The following is a 13133-nucleotide window of genomic DNA, read 5'->3' on the forward strand; positions in this document are numbered from 1 at the left end:
CCCTGAGGGCAATCGGAGGGAGCTTTTGTGAGTTACCAACTTAAACTGTGGGATAGCAAAAGAGAGAGAGAAAATTAACCTGCTGGAACACACTGCTGGCCGTTCACAGAACAAAGGGTCTGAGCAAGTCCAGAGAAGAGCTAGCAGGCTGCGGACTGGCCCAGCCCCGCCAGAGGCAGGAGGCAGGGGGGAGGGGAAAGGGGCAAACTCGGCCCCAAAGACGGCACCCCCTACCACACTGCAAACAGGCCTCCAGTTTCTAACCAAAGACTTCCTGAGATTCTGGATGGTTGACATCCGCTGGGAGGGGCATGGCTAAACACAAGGTGCACGCACCCGACTGCGCGGGCAGAAACAGGCTGGGGCCGCTGAGGGGAGAAGGCGTGCCGCACCCGGGGAGAGTGCGCCCATCAAGCTCCTGGCTGCCTGAGCTGCTCGGCTGGGGAAGGCACAAAACGCAGGTGCAACCGAGTCCGCGCTTCTGTGGAGTACCTGAAAACAGGAACCGCACGCAACGCAGGGCCTGCTCCATATAGAGCAGCTGGGAGCCTGAGCAGTGTAGATGGGAAAAGCACACACACCCGTGAGCGGGGCAAACCCAGTGTGGCCGGAACATGGTGAGTGCTCCCCACACACAGCGATATCTGTCTGCAGCGCCCCTCCCTCCCCGCAGAGCGACGGAACTAGTGAACCTGAACAAGAGACCACCTCCACCCACCTGTGTCAGAGCGGAAATTAGGCACTGAAGAGACCGGCAATCAGAAGCCAAATAAACAAAGGGAACCACTGCAGAAGGGACCGGTGCAACAGATTAAAATCCCTGTAGATAACACCAACTACACCGGAAGGGCCATATAGATATTGAGAAGTGTAAGCTGGAAAGAGGAGCTATCTGAAACTGAACCAAACCCACACTGACCTCAACAGCTCCAGAGAAATTCCTAGATATATTTTTACCTTTTTTTTTTCTAATTAAAAATTTTTTTCTTTTGTATTTTTTCTCTTTTATTTTCTTTTAAAAGTCCCTATTACCCCCCCATTACTCCTTAACTTTCATTTCATATATTTTTACGATTTTTTTAATTAGGAAAAAAATTTTTTTTCTTGTTTTTTTTTCTTCTTTTTCTTTTTCTCTTATTTTCCTTTAAAGTCCTCTATTACTTCTCTACTACTCCTTAATTTTCATTTTCATTTCACTATAACCTTGCAAAAAAAAAAGAAGCCTTATTTTTTAACTGAACTTCATATATATTTCTAAAATTTTTTGTTTTTGTTTTCAATATTGTATTTTTAAGAGTCTAACCTCTACTCTAGATTTTTAACCTTTGTTTTTCAATATGTGATATAAATTTTGGACATTTAAGAATCTAATATTCAGTTCCCATTTTTATTCAGGAGTGTGTTGATTACTCTCTCCCACTTTTGACTCTCCATTTTCTACCTCAGAACACCTCTATTTCCTCCTTTCCCCTTCTCTTCCCAATCCAACTCTGTGAATCTTTGTGGGTGTCTGGGCCATGGAGAACACTTTGGGAACAGACAACTGCGTAGATCTGTCTCTCTCCTCTTGAGTCCCCTTTTTCTCCTCCTGCTCACCTCTATCTCCCTCCTCCCTCTCTTCTTCTTCATGTAACTCTGTGAACCTCTCAGGGTGTCCCTCACAGTGGAGAATCTTTTCACCCTTAACCTAGAAGTTTTATTATCAGTGCTGTATAGTTGGAGAAGTCTTGAGACTACTGGAAGAATAAAACTGAATTCCAGGGGCAGGAGACTTAAGCCCAAAACCTGAGAACACCAGAAAACTCCTGACTACATGGAACATTAACTAATAAGAGACCATCCAAAAGCCTCCATACCTACGCTGAAACCAACCACCACCCAAGAGCCAGTAAGTTTCAGAGCAAGACATACGATGCAAATTCTTCAGCAACGCAGGAACATAGCCCTGAGCGTCAACATACAGGCTGCCCAAAGTTACACCTAACACACAGACCCATCTCAAAACTCATTACTGGGCACTCCATTCACTCCAGAGAGAAGAAATCCAGTTCCACGCACCAGAACACCGACGCAAGCTTCCCTAACCGGGAAACCTTGACAAGCAAATCGTCCAACCCCACCCAGTGGGTGAAACCTCCACAATAAAAAGGAACCACAGACCTCCAGAATACAGAAAGCCCACTCCAGACACAGCAATCTAAACAAGATGAAAAGGCAGAGAAACACCCAACAGGTAAAGGAACATGAAAAATGCCCACCAAGTCAAGCAAAAGAGGAGGAAATAGGGAATCTACCTGAAAAAGAATTTAGAATAATGATAATAAAAATGATCCAAAATCTTGAAAACAAGATAGAATTACAGATAAATAGCCTGGAGACAGATTGAGAAGATGCAAGAAATGTTTAATAAGGACCTAGAAGAAATAAAAAAGAGTCAATTAAAAATGAGTAATGCAATAAATGAGATCAAAAACACTCTGGAGGGAACCAAGAGTAGAATAATGGAGACAGAAAATAGGATAAGTGAGGTAGAAAATAAAATGGTGGAAATAAATGAAGCAGAGAGGAAAAAAGAAAAAAGAATCAAAAGAAATGAGGACAAACTCAGGCACCTCTGGGACAATGTGAAATGCCCCAACATTCGAATCATAGGAGTCCCGGAAGAAGAAGACAGAACGAAAGGCCATGAGAAAATACTCGAGGAGATAATAGCTGAAAACTTCCCTAAAATGGGGAAGGAAATAGCCACCCAAGTCCAAGAAACCCAGAGAGTCCCAAACAGGATAAACCCAAGCCAAAACACCCCAAGACACATATTAATCAAATTAACAAAGATCAAACACAAAGAACAAATATTAAAAGCAGCAAGGGAGAAACAACAAATAACACACAAGGGGATTCCCATAAGGATAACAGCTGATCTATCAATAGAAACCCTCCAGGCCAGAAGGGAATGGCAGGACGTACTGAAAGTAATGAAAGAGAATAACCTACAACCTAGATTACTGTATCCAGCAAGGATCTCATTCAGATATGAAGGAGAATTCAAAAGCTTTACAGATAAGCAAAAGCTGAGAGAATTCAGCACCACCAAACCAGCTCTTCAACAAATGCTAAAGGATCTTCTCTAGACAGGAAATGCAGAAAGGCTGTATAAACGTGAACCCAAAACAACAAAGTAAATGGCAACGGGACCACACCTATCAATAATTACCCTAAATGTAAATGGGTTGAATGCCCCAACCAAAAGACAAAGATTGGCTGAATGGATACAAAAACCAAGACCCCTATATATGCTGTCTACAAGAGACCCACCTCAAAACAAGGGACACATACAGACTAAAAGTGAAGGGCTGGAAAAAAATATTTCACACAAACGGAGACCAAAAGAAAACAGGAGGCGCAATACTCATATCAGATAAAATAGACTTTCAAATAAAGGATGTGAAAAGAGACAAGGAAGGACAGTACATAATGATCAAAGTATCAATCCAAGAAGAAGATATAACAATTATAAATATATATGCACCCAACATAGGAGCACCGCAATATGTAAGGCAAACGCTAATGAGTATGAAAGAGGAAATTAATAGTAACACAATAATAGTGGGAGACTTTAATACCCCACTCACAACTATGGATAGATCAACTAAACAGAAAATTAACAAGGAAACACAAACCTTAAATGACACAATGGACCAGCTAGACCTAATTGATATCTATAGGACATTTCACCCCAAAGCAATCAACTTCACCTTTTTCTCAAGTGCACATGGAACCTTCTCAAGAATAGATCACATCCTGGGCCATAAATCTAGTCTTGGTAAATTCAAAAATATTGAAATCATTCCAGTCATCTTTTCTGACCACAGTGCAGTAAGATTAGATCTCAATTACAGGAAAAAAATTGTTAAAAATTCAAACATATGGAAGCTAAATAACACGCTTCTGAATAATCAACAAATCATAGAAGAAATCAAAAAAGAAATCAAAATATGTATAGAAATGAATGAAAATGAAAACACAACAACCCAAAACCTATGGGACACTGTAAAAGCAGTGCTAAGGGAAGGTTCATAGCATTACAGGCTTACCTCAAGAAACAAGAAAAAAGTCAAATAAATAACCTAACTCTACACCTAAAGCAACTAGAGAAGGAAGAAATGAAGAACCCCAAGGTTAGTAGAAGGAAAGAAATCTTAAAAATTAGGGCAGAAATAAATGCAAAAGAAACTAAAGAGACCATAGCAAAAATCAACAAAGCTAAAAGCTGGTTTCTTGAAAAAATAAACAAAATTGAGAAACTTAGCAAGACTCATTAAGAAACAAAGGGAGAAGAACCAAATTAACAAAATTAGAAATGAAAATGGAGAGATCACAACAGACAACACTGAAATACAAAGGATCATAAGAGACTACTACCAGCAGCTCTATGCCAATAAAATGAACAGCTTGGAAGAACTGGAAAAATTCTTAGAAAAGTATAACTTTCCAAAACTGAACCAGGAAGAAATAGAAGATCTTAACAGACCCATCACAAGCAAGGAAATCGAAACTGTAATCAAAAATCTTCCAGCAAACAAAAACCCAGGACCAGATGGCTTCACAGCTGAATTCTACCAAAAATTTAGAGAAGAGCTAACACCTATCTTACTCAAACTCTTCCAGAAAATTGCAGAAGAAGATCAACTTCCAAACTCATTCTATGAGGCCACCATCACCCTAATTCCAAAACCAGACAAAGATGCCACAAAAAAAGAAAACTACAGGCCAATATCACTCATGAACATAGATGCAAAAGTCCTTAAAAAAAATTCTAGCAAACAGAATCCAACAACGTATTTAAAAAATCATACATCATGACCAAGTGGGCTTTATCCCAGGAATGCAAGGATTCTTTAATATCCGCAAATCAATCAATGTAATACACCACATTAACAAATTGAAAGATAAAAACCATATGATTATCTCAATAGATGCAGAGAAAGCCTTTGACAAAATTCAACACCCACTTATGATTAAAACTCTCCAGAAAGCAGGAATAGAAGGAACATACCTCAACACAATAAAAGCTGTATATGACAAACCCACAGCAAGCATTACCCTCAATGGTGAAAAATTGAAAGCATTTCCCCTGAAATGAAAAACAAGACAAGGGTGCCCACTCTCACCACTACTATTCAACATAGTTTTGGAAGTTTTCGCCACAGCAATCAGAGCAGAAAAAGAAGTAGGAGGAATCCAGATAGGAAAAGAAGAAGTGAAACTCTCGCTGTTTGCAGATGACATGATCCTCTACATAGAAAACCCTAAAGACTCTACCAGAAAATTAACTAGAACTAATCAACGAATATAGTAAAGTTGCAGGATATAAAATTAACACACAGAAATCCCTTGCATTCCTATACACTAACAATGAGAAAACAGAAAGAGAAATTTAAGAGAACACAGTACCAGTTCACATTGCAACAAAAAGAAAATAAAATACTTAGGAGTATATCTACCTAAAGAAACCAAAAGACCTATACATAGAAAACTATAAAAAGCACTGATTGAAAGAAATCAAAGAAGGACAACAAACAGATGGAGAAACATACGTGTTCATGGGATTTGAAGAATCAATATTGTCAAAACTGGCTCATCTACCCAAAGCGAGATCTATAGATTCAATGCATCCCTTATTCAAGCTACCAACGGTATTTTTCACAGAACTAGACCAAAGAATTTCACAATTTGTATGGAAATACAAAAAACCTCTAATAGCCAAAGTAATCTTGAGAAAGAAGAATGGAACTGGAGGAATCAACCTGCCTGACTTCAGATTCTACTACAAAGCCACAGTCATCAAGACAGTATGGTACTGGCACAAAGACAGAAATATAGATCAATGGAACAGAATAGAAAGCCCAGAGATAAATCCACAGACCTATGGACACCTTATCTTCGACAAAGGAGGCAAGGATATACAATGGAAAAAAGACAACCTCTTTAACTAGTGGTGCTGGGAAAACTGGTCAACCACTTGTAAAAGAATGAAACTAGAACACTTTCTAACACCATACACAAAAATAAACTCAAAATGGATTAAAGATCTAAATGTAAGACCAGAAACTATAAAAGTCCTAGAGGAGAACATAGGCAAAACACTCTTCAACATAATTCATAGCAGGATCCTCTATGATCCACCTCCCAGAATATTGGAAATAAAAGCAAAAATAAACAAATGGGACCTAATGAAACTTAAAAGCTTTTGCACAACAAAGGAAACTATAAGCAAGGTGAAAAGACAGCCCTCAGATTGGGAGAAAATAATAGCAAATGAAGCAACAGACAAAGGATTAATCTCAAAAATATACAAGCAACTCCTGCAGCTCAATTCCAGAAAAATAAATGACCCAATCAAAAAATGGGCCAAAGAACTAAACAGACATTTCTCCAAAGAAGACATACAGATGGCTAACAAACACATGAAAAGATGCTCAACATCACTCATTATCAGAGAAATGCAAATCAAAACCACAATGAGGTACCATTACACGCCAGTCAGGATGGCTGCTATCCAAAAGTCTACAAGCAATAAATGCTGGAGAGGGTGTGGAGAAAAGGGAACCCTCTTACACTGTTGGTGGGAATGCAAACTAGTACAGCCACTATGGAGAACAGTGTGGAGATTTCTTAAAAAACTGGAAATAGAACTGCCATATGACCCAGCAATCCCACTTCTGGGCATACACACTGAGGAAACCAGATCTGAAAGAGACACGTGCACCCCAATGTTCATCGCAGCACTGTTTATAATAGCCAGGACATGGAAACAACCTAGATGTCCATCAGCAGACGAATGGATAAGGAAGCTGTGTACATATACACCATGGAATATTACTCAGCCATTAAAAAGAATTCATTTTGAATCAGTTCTAATGAGATGGATGAAACTGGAGCCCATTATACAGAGTGAAGTAAGCCAGAAAGATAAAGAACATTACAGCATACTAACACATATATATGGAATTTAGAAAGATGGTAGTGATAACCCTATATGCAAAACAGAAAAAGAGACACAGATGTACAGAACAGACTTTTGGACTCTGTGGGAGAAGGTGAGGGTGGGATGTTTTGAGAGAACAGCATTGAAACATGTATATTATCTATGGTAAAACACATCACCAGCCCAGGTTGGATGCATGAGACAAGTGCTTGGGCCTGGTCCACTGGGAAGACCCAGAGGGATTGGGTAGAGAGGGAGGTGGGAGGGGGGATCGGGATGGGGAATACATGTAACTCCATGGCTGATTCATGTTAGTGTATGACAAAACCCACTACAATATTGTAAAGTAATTAGCCTCCAACTAATAAAAATAAATTAAAAAAAAAAGAATATAATTAAATGTATTCTGGCTGTTAATGTTCTGGATGCAGCAGGGGCAGTGGACCTGGGTCTGGATTGGGACTCTTGCTTCACTCCTCCCAGTGCTCTCACCTGTTAGTGGGATACTAAAGCATCCATTGCACACGGCTGTTTTAACACTGCCCGTGGAAAGACAGTAAATATTCATACAATTTACTCAATACAAAACTAAAATTTTGTCTGTAAGAAAAAAGTTCTTAATTAGGATGGATCAAGGGTTGTTACTATTCTGTCACGTTCGACTCTTTGTGGAGGGGGGCGAGGGGTGAGTATCTGTGCTCCTTGTGCCCACTTCCAGCAGTAGCAGGGAAGTGTTCCAAAGAACTAAAGCAGTGTTTTTGCCCAACTTTTGATTTCACAGATGGAGTACTGAGACTTAGGAAAATTAACTGCCTCATTCAAGATCAAAGAGCAAATTATGGGAAAGCCAGGACTGAATCTCAGGTTTCCTTTTCTCAAGACCGTTTTCCACAGCAGTAAAATTGAAGTAGCATTAAGGTCTCATTACCAAAGCCTGGATTTCTTGTGAACCCTTCCCCCGTTCCCCTGAGCAGTTAGCTAACTCAGACTCCTTTCTAATCTTCCCCCCCTTACAATTACTTACTGTTCATTTTCCTCTGTAGTCACATGCTGCACTGTTGTTGTATCATGTTTCCTTAGGAGTACCTCTGTCTTAGAGATTAGTCAGTGAACAGAGACATATCTTATTTATTGTGCATCACACAATACCTGACCTAAGATCTGTTAACTGCATGAACAAATCAGTATCTTACATTTACAAAGACTTGGGGTCACCACAGAAAATTATCTAACAGCTTTTCCATAAAATGAATGTTATTTTTAATCATCCACACCTCAAGGAGCTACCTGGGCTTGAATGCAGTTTGCTAAATAATTTTGCTTACAGGTTAAGAACTACTAAGCCAAGAGATTCAAATCAACAACTGAAATCTTGGCTTAGGGGAACTTTCACTTAGAAATCTATGAGTTGACAGAGAAAGTAAAATACCTGCATATTCTGGATAGCATATAGTGAGAGGGCTCTTCTTGATTTTTTCTTCAAAGAGATCCTTCTTGTTCAGAAAAAGTATAATAGATGTATCTGTAAACCATTTGTTGTTACATATGCTGTCGAATAACTTCATGCTTTCATGCATTCGGTTCTGTAATAGAATACAGCCAGTGTGTCAGAAGGGCAAAGATTCTGAGAAATATTACTTTTAAAAAATAATGAGTGTGTGGGGGAAAAAGGTGTGGCAGTATAATAGAGCTTAGACAGCCGAAAAATAGATAACCTATCACAAAAATGCACTTCTGCCATTTAAGAACAAGCACACGTGATGATCTTAGGCGAGATGAATATCCGCATCACTCATCACCCTTTTGCGTCCATCCAGCACTCGCTGAGTGCCCGCAGCGTGCCACTGTACTGCAGGAGCTTGTGATCTAGAAATCCCAAGTGCAGACATCTCAGAGGGGACCTCATCATTACAGAGTGAACTGAAGTTTCCATTAAAAGGTAAGTAGAGGTTTTTAAAGATTAATGAACTGAAAAAGCTGAAACACAATTAGACCAATACCCTTTATAATAGTGTATGAGGCAAGGAAACCTCCAATTCCTGTTTCCTGCCCTTCTGGTATTTGTGGTTTCAAAAAGGGCACTGATATATTATAGAATGCCAGGAGGACAGAAATGAATGTTGTATGTTACACCTACTGAACAGTAACTGTATACAGCTTATCTTAAAAAAAAAAAAAAAGAAACTGACATTTATAGCTCTTCCATTTAAAAATATTTCCCCCAGATTAATGGTACACTGAAACACATGTGACAATTACATGACAGCAGCAAAGTATAATATAGCTCAGGGATTACTAAGCAGGCAGAAGTAAGAAATATAAGCCTTGGACTATATGGAGCTAACTTTATTTTTAATCAGTATGTAGATACCAGATCACAGAAATGCCTAAACATCTAGGGTTGAAGTGAGATGAACTCTTTGTCTTCTCCTTTTTATGAGGATCCATCATAAAAAGTATGCTTCTTTGCATACTAAGAGGGAAATGTACCAAATAGAAAAGTTAGAGAAAAGTGCCTGAACTTTCACATTATTCAGGCATTAGCAAGAATTTCTCAAGACTTTTTCTTAGAAAAATTCTTGGCAACAATTCGAACTCTTCTTATTCCATGTTCAATCTTTAAAAGAGGTTCTACTTGCCATTTCTTCATCTTCAGCTAGAACCAGGTCATAGTCACTCAGCGCCACACAGAAGATGATGGCGGTCACTCCTTCGAAGCAGTGAATCCATTTCTTCCGCTCAGATCTCTGTCCCCCCACATCAAACATTCTGTAAGAGGAGAAATGAGTTTGACATCACCCTGAATGCTCAGACACAGCAAGGAGTTCTATAAAAAAAATCAACAAAAAAGCTCTAAATCGCATGGAGAATGTGGGATGGAAGGTAAGGAGAAAAGGACTTTAAGAGAGAAAAAGTCTGCTAGAAGGGAAGGTCTCTCACAATAAAACCAAAATACCTTAATGAATTTGGGTATTTTTTTTTTTAACATATGAGACCACATTAGAACAAGAACATTAAAACACACAAATGAAGGGGCTGAACTATGTGTGAACAGAGAAGTCACAGGAAGCATCTAGAGAATGCAGAGATAATAGAATATATTCAATTCACTAGAGTCACAGAACATTAGAGGCAGAGAACATGGTCCCCTTGTCCAACTACAAAATGTTTTCTCTGTGAAGCAATATAGCAGGACTTAAATGTAAAGGAGAAACCATTAGAGGTAAGAAAGGTGTCATACTCAAAGCAAGTCATATTTAAATAGGGGCAAACAGGCTGCCTAAATAAAAAAATAAAACCATGGTACAGAAAAAAAGAGAGATGAGATAAATGGGTGGCCTATTGAATAGTGTGAATACTAGGAGTGAAAAAACTACTACTAGTTTTTACATGATATGCAATAGGAGACCATTCAAAGTTGCTGTACAAGGTAGTAACACAAACAATATAATGATGTTTTCTGCTTTTTCCTCTAAGAGTATAAGTTAAGCAAAAGTTGAAATTCACATAGATTATGTTATGCAATCTAGAAATAGCTGCTTACATAATGGAAACACTGTGCGAACTGGTACATTTTAAAAGAGTCCATTTATCTAGATACTGCACTAATTAAAATAGTCCCTATTTAATTCTCAGGCAAAACGAATTTTCCCAGTAGAGTAGCATTGGCCTATAAACCAAATCCAAGTGCATCAGATTTGTACTCAATATAAAAGTAACAATACTAGTTACTTTTATCATCATTTAAATGGTATTTTTCTATTAGTCTAGCTAGTAAATTGTTCATTAAGTTTAAGTATGCTATATAACAAAATGATTCTACTACACACTAAATTAAAATGGGTAAGATGTGAAAAGGACAGCTGGTAATGACGATCAAACAAAATAAAAGAAATTAAAATGATTACCCATCTGCTAAATTGCCAAGGAACACAATTTGAAGACTGCATTACCAAAAAGATAATATATTTTAGCTAACTTCTCTGATCACATGTCATATATCACTCCATGTGAAATAACAACAGAACCCTCCCTCTCCCATATTTTCCCTCTGTTGATGGTTGGTTTATGTATCAATTTGGCTAGGCTATCATATGCAGTTACTTAATCAAACACTAATTTGGGTGCTGCTGTGAAGGTATTTTATTGTTATGGTTAGTATCTACAATCAGTTGATTTTCACTAAAGGAATTTATCCTTGATAATGTGGGCAGACCTCATCTATTGAGTTGAAAGGCCTTAAGGTCAAAAGCTGAAGTTTCTCAGAAGAAAACAATCTGCCTCAATACTGCAAAATGAATGTCTACCTGAGCCCGCTGTCCTGCACTGCAAACCAACACCCACTGTCAGGTAAGCCGGCTCCTTGAAATAAACAGACCCTACAGGTTGTTTCCTCTGAGAACCTTGACACGTCTTTAGTACCCAGATTTGGGTAATGCAGTAAAACAAATACTCCTGTGGATGTGGCTTTGGAAGTGGGTAGTAGAGAAAGGTTGGAAGAATTTTGAATAATTTGACAGAAAAAGTCCAGAATACCTTGAAATGCGGTTGGTTAGAAATACAGATATTAAAAGTGATTTTGATGAGAATTAGATTTTTCTTTTTTAGCCTTCAGGAAGAGCATAATCCTACTAACAAACTAATTTTTAACTTCTAGCTTCAAGTACTATCAGAGAATAAATTTCTGTTGTTTTATGCCACAAATTTGTGGTCATTTGTTACAGAAGCTTTAGGGAGCTAGCTAGTATATGCTATCTTGCTTTTCTTATCATAGCAGTTACCACCCCCTGAATACTAAATATGTATTTCATTTCCTCTCGTCCCCCAACCCTACAATGATGTAAAGACAAAGACTTTGTTTTGGCCTCCACTGGACAAACAAATGTACTGCATAAGTATTTGTTGAATGAAATAATGAACTGTGTCTACAGAGTATTTTAAAACACTTTTAAGCAGTAATAGACTAGTTTTTACCAATGCTATTTTTCACAGAACTAGAGCTAAAAAACCTTAAAATTTATATGGAAACACAAAAGATCCCAAATAGCCAAAGAAACCTTGAGAAAGAAAAATGAGGCTGGAGGAGTCAGAGTTCCTGACTTCAGACTATACTACAAAGCTTCAGTAATCAAAATACCATGATAGAATGATACTGGCACAAGAACAGAAATACAGATCAAGGGACTAGGTCAGAAAGCCCAGCAATAAACTCAAACACCTACAGTCAGTTAATCTAAGACGAAGGAGGCAAGAAAATACAATGGAGAAAGTGGCGCTGGGAAAACTGGACAGCTACATGTAAAAAGAGTGAAATTAGAGCATTCTCTAATATCATATACAAAATTAAACTCAAAATGGATCAATAATAGATTAGTTTTACCATGTTAAAGAGACAGACCTTCCAGTTATGCTCTGGGAATGTTAAATATAAAAGAGCTTTAAGTTGATAAGTAGTATGAATACAGAAACAATCTCTTCAATTTAATTTATGAATGAATGACGGTCATTCATTATTGATCATAAGTGACCCTATGGACTATAGCCTGTCAGACTTCTCTGTCCATGGGATTCTCCAGGCAAGGATTCTGAAGTGGATAGACATTCCATTCCCCAGAGGATCTTCCCAACCCAGGGATCAAACCTGGATCCCCTGCATTGCAAGTGGATTCTTTACCATCTGAGCCACCAGTGAAGCCTAGCATAAACAAAGAACCTTTAAGCTGGTGCTTCTCAGACATTATGTGTGATGTTGATGCTGCTGATTTGCAGACCGGACTTTGAGAATCACTGGCCTAACTCAAGGAGCAAAAATGACTAAGAACCAATACAACAAAGGATCAGACTGTACACAGAGCATTATTCATTGTTTTACACATATATTAAAATTATCTTCAAATTCTGAATTTCTATTTAATCCAAAACAAAGATTATAGTATGTTCTTCACATGAAGAGACTGTTGACTAGTATTAAACAGGGAGTGAAATTGAGCTTTCTTAGATTTCTTTCTTTAGGGGAGCAGAGGCAGGGAGAGAAGATGGAAGGGAATGTATTGAAGATCCTGAACTGTGCTGACTTACTCTCAAGACTGTTTTCTGATATCACTGTGACCAAGACTGGGACAATGCTAATTGACTATACATGAAT

The 13133-nt window shown here is 38.3% G+C and overlaps 1 protein-coding gene across 1 annotated transcript in view; it reads right to left on the minus strand.

Annotated features, from left to right (window-relative positions):
- GNAI1 (G protein subunit alpha i1) overlaps positions 1 to 13133 on the minus strand; it is a 105919-nt gene that overhangs the window by 16818 nt on the left and 75968 nt on the right. Inside the window, exons 7-8 of the mRNA XM_043462934.1 lie at positions 9628 to 9757; positions 8418 to 8571 (exon numbers count right to left, since the gene is read on the minus strand). Coding sequence (XP_043318869.1) covers positions 8418 to 8571; positions 9628 to 9757 — 284 coding nt within the window. The remainder of the gene's footprint in view (positions 1 to 8417; positions 8572 to 9627; positions 9758 to 13133) is intronic.

This window comes from Cervus canadensis, chromosome 3, assembly GCF_019320065.1.
Source record: "Cervus canadensis isolate Bull #8, Minnesota chromosome 3, ASM1932006v1, whole genome shotgun sequence".
NCBI classification, from domain to species: domain Eukaryota; kingdom Metazoa; phylum Chordata; class Mammalia; order Artiodactyla; family Cervidae; genus Cervus; species Cervus canadensis.